Source organism: Brienomyrus brachyistius, chromosome 22 (genome assembly GCF_023856365.1).
Source record: "Brienomyrus brachyistius isolate T26 chromosome 22, BBRACH_0.4, whole genome shotgun sequence".
Classification (NCBI taxonomy): domain Eukaryota; kingdom Metazoa; phylum Chordata; class Actinopteri; order Osteoglossiformes; family Mormyridae; genus Brienomyrus; species Brienomyrus brachyistius.
In genome coordinates this window covers 2,985,412-2,995,805 of record NC_064554.1, presented here as the reverse complement: position 1 = coordinate 2,995,805, position 10,394 = coordinate 2,985,412, and the positions used below count along the sequence as shown (strand labels likewise).

Genomic DNA, 10,394 nt, shown 5'->3' with positions numbered 1-10,394 from the left:
GTCCCACCCCAGAGGGTTTTGAGTCCTCATTCCCTAATCGGTAATTATAACAGGATTGGCTGTGGCCCCATCTAAGCATTCCTGTGATGCAAGGTCAGGGTCACATGTCACTCCATTTTGTTACATATTATGCCTCTGAGTGTGCACCTTGTCTATGTTTGTAAAGACAATATATACCATCAATAATACCTTTGCAAAAACGAAGGTTTTACAAAACAGAAAAAATACATTTTATTTAGTGTGAAAGAAGTTAGTCAATATATATCTACTAAGGGTTGAGTAACGCTAATATTTACAAATGGCGCTCATTGAACAACACCAACCATAAAACGTACAAAATAATAAACAAAGTGTTCGCAACATGTCAGGAACGGTTAACATAGCATAAAAACACTATCAGTAAATATAAATAATTATTTCTAATATATAACAACAACAATAATATTTCACAATAGTAGCTGATCTAACATTTTGCAAGGAATGAACCTAAAACACGTCAGGAAAGCAAACTAAGAAGCGCTGTCTAAAGCAATACTAAACTTTAAGAAATATTTTGAAGGCATAAAAACGAATTGAATTACTATTACAAAAGTGGGACGCATTTTTATAAAATAGAGTGTCGTAAGAAGCAAAATAACTGGTGGAAAATGTAGCTTTCACATTGTTAAGGGGATGAAATCAGAGCTGGATGATTTGGCGAAACTTTAACATTTTCTCCCCAAGGTATTTTTCCTGTCCCCTGCGAGGTGGACAGCTCGTCACGCCTGAGGACACACCCGTCCCGCCGCGTCCTCCGCCATAACAGACGTTTTACGCTCAGTTTCAAGCTGTAAACCTACTTTATTACCTAACGAGGGATTCCGAACAACTCTAAAGCTCTGTAGGTGCTTTGTTAAAAAAGAAAACGAAGTTATCTATTTAACAGACGCATTAAATTTGAAATAAAACATTATCAAATCCGGGCAAGTGTTTTTCAGACACAACCTACAAGGATTTGAGCAAAACATTCCCTGATTTTAATTTCCTTCCTAGATTAACCGAAGTTAGTCTTCGAGATTGGATTTGGCGTTAATCACACGTCTTGTGAGCCTATTATAGATACCCATGATGACTTATGAGACCAGTTCTCTACTGGCCATGCATTTTCATAGTTTTATTGGCCATTTAATCCACATTTCACCTCTCTGGGTCATTTGGTAATTGCACTTTGAGGAAGCCGGATGCAGGTGGAATCGATGGATAGACTCTGCTAATGTAATTTTTTGCACATATGCTGAAGGTATGTAAGCAATACATATATTATTGGGGGAAAACAGTAAAACACAATTAAGAGGGATGACCTGAGATGTTAAGGTGGACGAAGCGTTGGTTTAGACGGCCATGCTCAGCTGGAAGTTCAGCTGTTTGCGCAGAAGCGGGGCAGCGTTGAGAGTGATGGATTCAAATAGGACGAGAATCGGTAGTAATAATATTAATAATAGTACTACATTTAATCATCGTCTGTCTTTTTTCCTATCCATTCTCAGTAATTCTCCGGCAGCCGTGAGCGCATTCACCGCAGAAGGTCCTATTCAGACTGCAGCATAAACCTACATAAAGTACAGAACAAATACTTTACGTAAAATATGTACATTTTACACTTGTAAAACAAATAAAAGGGCAGTGGTGCAGACTTAACAGTGTGATAATGACAACAACGAAATTAGAAACAGACAACAACGGTAACTTGGCATTAACATTTTCGTGACAATACAGGTAGTGTAGCTTTCGTTTTGGTTAATAAAAATAGTATAAAATAGTATCTCTTTGTTGTTAATGTGGTACAGGCACTAAATTTGTAATATTTGCATTTCATTTCTCAAGTTTGTGTATTTCTACAAACCGGTGCTAAACCGATCGAGTCGTATAGTATTGAAACACGTAGGCTACTATTAAAAAGAGAGTTGGCATTTTGATAACCTTTGAAATCATTCGTTTCCAACATCGTTCTTCAGTCTCACAGTACAAGAAAAAAAAACTTGTGCCATAATTATTATTGTGACTCGTATTTACAAGCTTTTGTCTATGAATTTTGAAGTACTTCGATTTCCCAATGGAACTAAAGATAAGAGCAAATTTGGCGGTTTGGCCCTAAGTTAATACGCAGCTCTCCCCCAGCTTATGGTTTGTGACTTGAAAAGTATTAGATCAACTGAAGTACTCAAAATATAATTATATTTTGGTTTTGGGGTATTTGTATTTAAGGCTTTGGTGGTTTTCATAATGCAATAGCAAACTTGTTTCAGCAACAGACATGCAGAATTTTAATTCGGTAGGGGGGATGGATAATAGAGTACGTGTCAATACTTTTTTCAGTACTGTTTGTTTTGCAAGTCAACGTTATAACCGTTTTTGTTATTTTGAGAGGATATTCTTTAGGGGTCATAAACGGCACAATATCACACAAAAAAATTATCCAAGCTTTTCATTTCCCACCTATGCACATCCTGCCTGTCAGGTGTAGGACCAAAACAACACTAAGCATCACCCCCCCCCCTCCTCTCAGACTGACTTTATCCCCGCACCCCAGCCGGGCTCCTCTGCTGGTTCATGGCCGTGTGAGGGTGGTGTAGACGGGCTGCTCCCAGTGAGTGGGGCTGTGTGACTGCGGCACGCTGGTGGGCTCGGTGATGGCCGTGTACAGGGGTCTCTGCGATGGCCCCATGTAGGAGAAGGCTGAGTACAGGCTTGACGGCTGCCCCGAGTGGGAGTAGTAGTTAGAGGCCTGGTGGTCGGAGTAATCAAACTGGGCCCTAGAGGCCAGAGCCGGGAAGGCGGAGCCGTAGTGGGGGAGGCTGAGGGGGGTGTAGGTGACATGCGAGCCGCTGGAGGCGGACTCTGGGAAGTGGGCTCCAGCGCCGGATTCGCTCTTGATGGCCGCCTTGGAGGGGTCCGAGCTCAGCGAGCTCTGGTGATGCTGCTGTTGCTGCTGCTGCTGCTTCGACAGCCAGGCGGCCGAGTGTCCGCTGGCGGCGGCCAGAGCGGAGGAGATGCCGTAGGCGTAGGGCGACCCCGAGGAGCCCGACGCCCCGCCCGGGTGCCCGTTCGGGGGCAGGTACTGGTCAAACTCGTTGACGTCGAACGGCTCCATGTTGGCCATCACCTCGTGGCTGATCTCGCCGATGTCCATGTTGCCAAAGTCGATGTGGGACTTACCCCCGGCAGATCCGGAGCCGGATCCCCCCTCCCCACCTACCCCCAAGTTTCCGCGGGACCCTCCAGCACCGCCACCACCCTCCCGCTTCGCCTCGGCCGACTTCCCGGACTGAAGCTCCGTCTTGGGCGTGGTGGGGGGTGTGGGCGGGCTGTGGCTCTGACCTGCAGGGGGGAGATGTCGTACAGTCAGGTACAAAACAAGATGCCGGCTTCGCTTTGAAACGGCTGCATTGTAAACGATGGATACAGTGTTACGGAAGTGAAAGAGGCAGGAGGTGAATGTTGATTATTCACTCGTCCAATAAGACGCTTCTTGAAGGTGGCCCCACCAATCAGAGGACAGATGCACCCCACAGCTCACCTGCCGGGTGCGAGTGGTGCCCGTCGCTCAGTGGTGACCCCGCCCCACCGGCGTGGGCCACGTCCAGGTGCAGACTCTTGTAGTGCGATTGGCTGTGGCTGACCTCGCCCTCGGAGTGGCCGTCGGCCTCGGAGCTGGAGCCCGGCTTGCCGTTCTTGCGGCGTCGGGGCTGGTACTTGTACTCTGGGTAGTCCTTCTTGTGCTGCTTGCGCAGTCTCTCGGCCTCCTCGATGAAGGGCCTCTTGTCGTTTTCATTCAGCAGCCTGGGTTGGGCGGCAGTGGGGTGGGGGCGTGAAAGGGGGCACGCTGAGGAAGCGGTCGTGTAGTCAGGTCACACTAAAGCAACACAACACCACACTTTGCCTGCTTCCTGAAATTCTAACGATTTTCCCCATTAGGAAGGTCCAATGCGGATGTGCGTTCCGCTTTTCTGAGGGCTGTCAGTGTCAGCTATTATGCCCTCTGGAGCAGAAAAGTGCTATTAATCACGTATTGTTTAATGACGCTATCAGTCAAACCAGCATCTGTAACAACTGACTCACCAGCAGCAACCTGAGGAGCAACAATTTTGTTTGAAAAAAAATCTTTTTTTTTTAAGTAGCACACAAAAAGCAGGCACCTTCCGTCTTATAGGCTTCGAGTCACACTGTTCCAGAAGGCTGTCATTTGCTGCAGGGTAATGACATAATAGCCAGAACTTTACCGTATCTTTTCAGTCCAAAACGCAGACTTAATGCGCACAGGCTGACATGGGAAAACACCGACCTTCAAACTTTTAATCTCCCTGAAATCCATGACATTACCTAACTAGTTACACAACAATGCAAAAAATAACAAAAGATCCTTCCTCGTGCATTTAAAGAATTGCCTGTTATGAAATTAAATTTACCGGCTACTGTTTTGCATTTATGTGATGAATCGGATGCAGGTGGCCTGCTGAGTTGAGGGCCTCGATTTTATTATGAAGTGACAGTGGACAGGAGGCACTGATACCTGCTGTCACAAAGTCATCGCTGATATGCAAACAGGGGAAAAAAGGCGGGAAAAGACTCAATACAGTTTCAACAGATAAGGTTCAGCAAATGCCAGAAAGGTGCAGCCTCCTATAAGATAAAGTTATGTTCAGATGTGAACTTGGCCATGTACCGCTTTCATTTCCCATTTCTCATTATTACTTGTGGTATGCAAGACTGCCTGCGGGGTAAGTTCAGTGCTGGATACGCCTTCCTGTGCAGGAGTGACAGGTGCCAAGGGCGTAGATTGGGGTATGGAGGATGGGAGCGCGTTCCTACCAGTTTTGTGGTTGGACCATGTGTGCTTAGGCAGGCAGGGGGGTGTGGGGCTGGTTTGGTCCCTAGCAATTCTGAAACCAAAACTATACCCTTGACAGGCGGCATAACATGTTGTCGTGACATTTCGCTGTGGAAATAGGTGTCATCCTCTTTCATTGGAAGAGCAGTAATCGCTGTGACTCATGAGCTTTACACACTAACTCTATGGTCACTGAAAGTGTAACAAATGACAGGACTGAGACATACTGTTTCAGCTGCAGAATCTCACTTCTGTCACTGAGCATCTGATAAAGTAGCATTAGGCGACCAATTAGCTGCGTCTGCCATGAGTGGATCGCTGCTGTTTCACACTGGGGGGTAACAATGGCTTAGCATGAGTCCTCACCTCCCGGAAGCTGCACATTAATGTCCCAGTGAGGGATCAGAGCCCAGACCATGTGGCTCAGGCCAGTCATTCCCGTTACTGACTCCGCTGGCGTCCCCCTTACCTCCACAGTTTTCCCAGCGTCTTGCTGAGTTCCGCGTTGTGCAGGTGAGGGTACTGGTCCGCCAGCTTCCTGCGCGCAGCCTGCGCCCACACCATGAAGGCGTTCATCGGTCTCTTCACGTGCGGCTTACTCTTGTTCCCGGAGTTCACTCGCACGGGCATGGGCACCAGGGTCCAGTCGTAGCCGTTGAGCACCTGGCTGACCGCCTCGCGGATGCCGATGGGGAAGCGGTCATCGTCGTCTTCCGATTTGCCCCCCATCCTGCCCACCGACCCATGGGCCTCATCGCTGCCGCCCACCATCGACTGCGCCCCGCCCAAGGGGGAATCCGCACCTCCCGTTGCCCCGGAGGGATGCCCAGGTGACAACGAGTGGCCGTCATCAGACACGCCGGGGCTCATCTCCACCTCAGATAAACTCTGTTCTTCTCCTGACATCTCCCCTCCTTTTCTGGTGCTTCTTTACAGAAAATGAAGTTCTGGGTGTGACCTATTCAGATCGCCTGTGCTTACCCACCCGCTGAAATGAGACAGTTTTTCTCCCTTGATGCTTTCTAACTGTCAGTAATAATGGATTGGCTCGCGAGTAAAAATCAGCCTGTGATGAAATCTCTATATAAGCTGCCAATGTGTCTCTATGGTAACCTGTAGCCTCTGTTTCGAAACCCTGCAAACGTTCCACGCCAAAGTCCTTTCCATTCGTAAACGTCCGTTTCCTCACTACGCGCTTCTTTTTCGTGTACCGCGCACCCGTCCTGACACGCTCATTCTCCCTCACTTGCTGCGCCGGTTAATTTCTCTCTTGTCCGCTGCTGACGAGCTTCAACCTGAAAAAGACAGAGCAAAATAGAGGTCACGTGTGTCCTTTTCCTGACGAAGAAGGACATCTTTGTGGTAGGAGCTGCGGTATGTGGACCCCATGCTTTTGGTTAGAGAGAAAATGTTGAGACTGACAGAGAAACTGAGGGAAGTTTAACTGCAGATCAAAATGGACAGTGAATGAGACAGGGCTTATTAGCATGGTCTAAAACTGTAACTCCAGGTTTCACTCCAGCGAATTCGATGCGGAAAGTAGCCGGTGTGTCGGAAAATGAAAATGAAATCGTCTCTGTAACCTACTTGTTACGTGCTGACAATTATAGTAGGATGCAATACATTTACGACAGCGGCCGTGTCACAGTCTGTAAAAATATAATGACTCAAAGAGGAACTCCGAGCTCCACACCAATTTGCTGCAGCCGAACTGGCCCCTTCTGTCTGTGTTATTTTAGCCCGGTCCTCGTGTGCGCTAACAAGCTACTGTTTAAGGCTTGGCAGTTAGTTCAAGCTCCCCAGGGACCAAGTGTTGGAATAATATGAACCCACAGCAACACAGAACTTCAATTTATACCATCGAGCTCTTAAGTAAACAGGGGCTGGGTGCTGGAAATATAAACCGCGTGTAGGTATGTGTGCAAGCGATTGTACGAACCTGACTGCGCTTGTGAGAGAAAAAAATAAAATATATATATATATATACAAGGGGAGATTTACGTTCTTGTCCGTAGTGGCGCTGCTCTTAACTAAATTTTTTAATTAGCTGAGTCGATTGATTCACACATGTATATAGCATTACTTTAGATGGTTTTAGTTAAATAGAAATAGTCAATTAAATCTAGCTGGGCAACGCGGGATCTTGCTAGACATACAATTTTTCGTTTGTGAACTGTTGTTGGAGGCGTCATTCCAGTTCAGTCTTACAGGCTGCAGTCATGATTGATTAACTAACGACACACTGCGACTGTAACGGTAATCTGCTTTTTACTCACTGGACCGCTCACGGTAGTGGATGAGCTTGTTGCCCATTCATTTTTTTTCATCGAACAATGAATATGATAACGATGTTTCGGACGTAGGGGGAAACCCCTGTTTTCACTCTTTTTTTAAATTTAAGCTCTAAGCGGACTTTTGGACAAACAGTTTAAATCTGAAAGAGAATGGTTTGTTTTACAGAGAATCTTTTATATAATGCCAGTGTGTGCCTTACTCGTTTAGAAATAAATTTCGCAACCATTTATCTTACGGCGATATTCGCAGTTCCTGTAGCTCTGAGCGTAAGAAATTTGATTATCTGCTTTGGATATAGTGTGATGTTATGATATTCTTTACATAAATGGATATCTCTCAATCGTTGTACTCATAAAATGGTCAGTTTCGTATCTCACATTTCAGTCACCTTTCCTAATGATTAGAGGTTTGAATAGAGAGAGATTTTTTTTCCTAAAATGTACAAGTGAAGATATAATTCAGTGCGTTTTGTTTGTTGGCCCTCCACGACACGCGAACACAGCGCTTCCGTTGTCCTCCCCAAACACCGGCACGTTCCGTTTTGTCAATGGGCGCCCCGCGCCACAAAGCAGTTATTCTGTTCAGCCTGCGCCTCATTTTCGTAAAAGCGCTTCCAAAGGACCACTCTGTGTCGGCCTGTTAATCCGAAACTGTAGGGATCGGCGAGTATTTAGAATAATTTTCACAGTTCATTCAAGCCAATTCAAATATCCACCTAGTCGATAGTATACCTAAGCATAACAGATTATAACCAACCATGATTTGGTTCGGGTATGAAATACATTTCGTACTTAATGAAATGTTATTTTGTGCAATAATGTTTCATTAATATAGGATCAGAATTCCCAAATGGTTAAACATTTTTATTAGAAAATAGCCTAATCTTTTTTATTGTGATTCCCGATTTTTTTTCCCAAAAATTAAGTTTAAGCGACTATTTGCCATGCACTTATAAGTGCGCTAAATTATTATTATATTTAAAAATATTTAGTTTCAGTAAATGGTATCGGCATTTTAAAACCTAAGGCATTTAAGGCCTAATGAAGAACAATGAATGCGTCTTCGGAACGGAGTAAGTTTAATCATAAACTCGTGATTAATGATTTTGTTCTGTGTAATATTTTCTGTTTAACTAATGTGCTGAAGGGATATTTCTGCAGCCCTTATTGTGAAATTTCATATTCGGTCACTTAACACAATCCACCAAATGTGAGTTCCTGTATTTTCCAAAAACACCTAAAATACAGTGTTTGGATGTCGTCATAATAAGTTTTCATTAAGCTAAACAGTAAACCATTTTGTGAATTGAGCATTGACCCATAAACCAACACTGTACTTAAGTTAATCTATAGCCAGCTTCTTAGGCTCTCCCGTTAGTGTGCAAGTTATCTGCGAGACACGTCTCATCAGCACGAGGAAAATGATGATTTAAAAACCTTTTAAATCCATTTCGCAGAAAACGTTTATAATTTGATGTATCTTCTTAGTTTCAAGAGTCGTATTATTATTATTATTATTACTGCTACCACCACAATTCATAATTATTGTAAAATATATGAAATCGCTCATTACCAAAATATTGAATATTTACTGGAATAAAATGCTGACGTTCATCGAAGTAAGACTTGAAGTAATATTTCAATGAAACACATGAAATATTAAGAACTTAGCATCAACGCGAGGTAAAAGTGCATGAAATAGTACTCATCAGCGTAAATATGACTTTTCGGAAGTTCCCGACATGATTTCTCATCAATAATTGAATGAAAGAAAACTTTTCACTAAGTTTTTCAAAGTTTATAAAAGGCTATTTTTTTTTACTACATTTCATATGAAGTCGTTGAATGACTCATCATGTTGATATAACTTCACACTGCACCATCTGAAGAGGGACATGGCATGTAAAATAAGTAACATCGGTGTCATTTTGATAAAGAAAAGAAAAACTTTGTAAAAATTACAAAACGGAGTCATAACCAAACAATGACCCACGTACAAATGATCTCGGTAGTTTAAAATAATCTAAATTATTGTTGAAATAGCAATACATACAAATAAAAATACGTATTAAAATCAAGTAGTCAAGTTCGATTTTTAATTTAAAGAGCCGTCTTTTTTGTCAAACGCCTTAGAAACAGACAACAAGAGACAAGACCAAAGAGGAAATATATGGAGTGATAAGCTTCTTACTTATGCCGTGAAAAAGGAGATAGCCGGCTTAGCACGAGAGTCCGTGTGTCCCCGAGTTTTCCAAAGTGACGCTCGCGCTTACTCCCCAGCCCCCTCGCTCGCGCTGCCCCTCTATGAATGCCTGCTCTGTGTCGCGCACCGAGACTTAAAGAGCCTCGTTGTATGAGGAAAGGACCAAAAAAAAGGAACTAAGAGGGGAAAAAAACCTTAAAGGAACAGTAAACGTTCACGGAGGCCAGACTAGCTTGATGATTGGTCCGTGATTATTTTCTTGTTTCCCACCAAGAGGGCGGGATTTTTTTGTTTATATATCACAATAAATGTTACAAATGAAAGAAGTGCAATGCGAATTTGTATTTTAACGGTATTTCGTAGTAATTAGTAAAAAGGTCGTTTCGTATACATTTTTTCTTATATTCATCGTGTACCTAATATTTTGAGTTCTCTTTACAGTTATTATTTTTTTGTGTTTTAAGTGTTTTAAATTGACGAAGTTTGGAACTTTTCTGATTAAGCTAGGCGTTGATTTATATCACATTTAATAAGCATCTAATCATAGTGTTTTTTTATTCTGGGGATATCGTGAAAACGAGAATCCTGCTGTGGTACAGGTGGCAAGCAGGCAAAGCATTCATTAGCAGAAGTGTTTTCTTACACGCGCTTGTTAGCTTTGCATGATACTACTCCAGCGTCTATTAGTTTTGGTTTCCAGGTGCAGTACTTTTCACCGTTTTCTGTTATATAAGCCAGTACACGCCATTTTCCTAAACGAAACAATCTCCTGGTTTGGATTAAAGGCTTGAGTTACACACGGTTTTCCTTCAGATTGTACAGAAGCTAAGAGTCTTGTTGTTTAATTATCTTATTAAGTTGTAATTTATGCACATATTAATAGTTGCACTACTATATCAAAACTCGTGAATTTTATTTCGGAAGAAGGTGTGTAACAATATATACTGATCTAGTTTCTGCAAGTCTGTTATTTGTTATCATAAATCCTTTGATACGGGAATCTTTTGATGTGTCCTATTTCTCAGACCAT

The 10,394-nt window shown here is 43.3% G+C and overlaps 1 protein-coding gene across 1 annotated transcript; it reads right to left on the bottom strand.

Moving 5' to 3' along the window:
* Window positions 1-206: 206 nt before the first annotated feature.
* On the bottom strand, window positions 207-9,491 carry LOC125718297 (transcription factor Sox-10-like). The gene is made up of 4 exons (XM_048992055.1): window positions 9,353-9,491; window positions 5,337-6,162; window positions 3,557-3,819; window positions 207-3,357 (listed from the first exon to the last, which is right to left on the bottom strand). The coding sequence occupies exons 2-4, from the start codon at window positions 5,771-5,773 to the stop codon at window positions 2,588-2,590; spliced, it is 1,470 nt and encodes a 489-aa protein (XP_048848012.1). The 5' UTR covers window positions 5,774-6,162; window positions 9,353-9,491; the 3' UTR covers window positions 207-2,587.
* Between the last annotated feature and the right edge of the window lie 903 nt (window positions 9,492-10,394).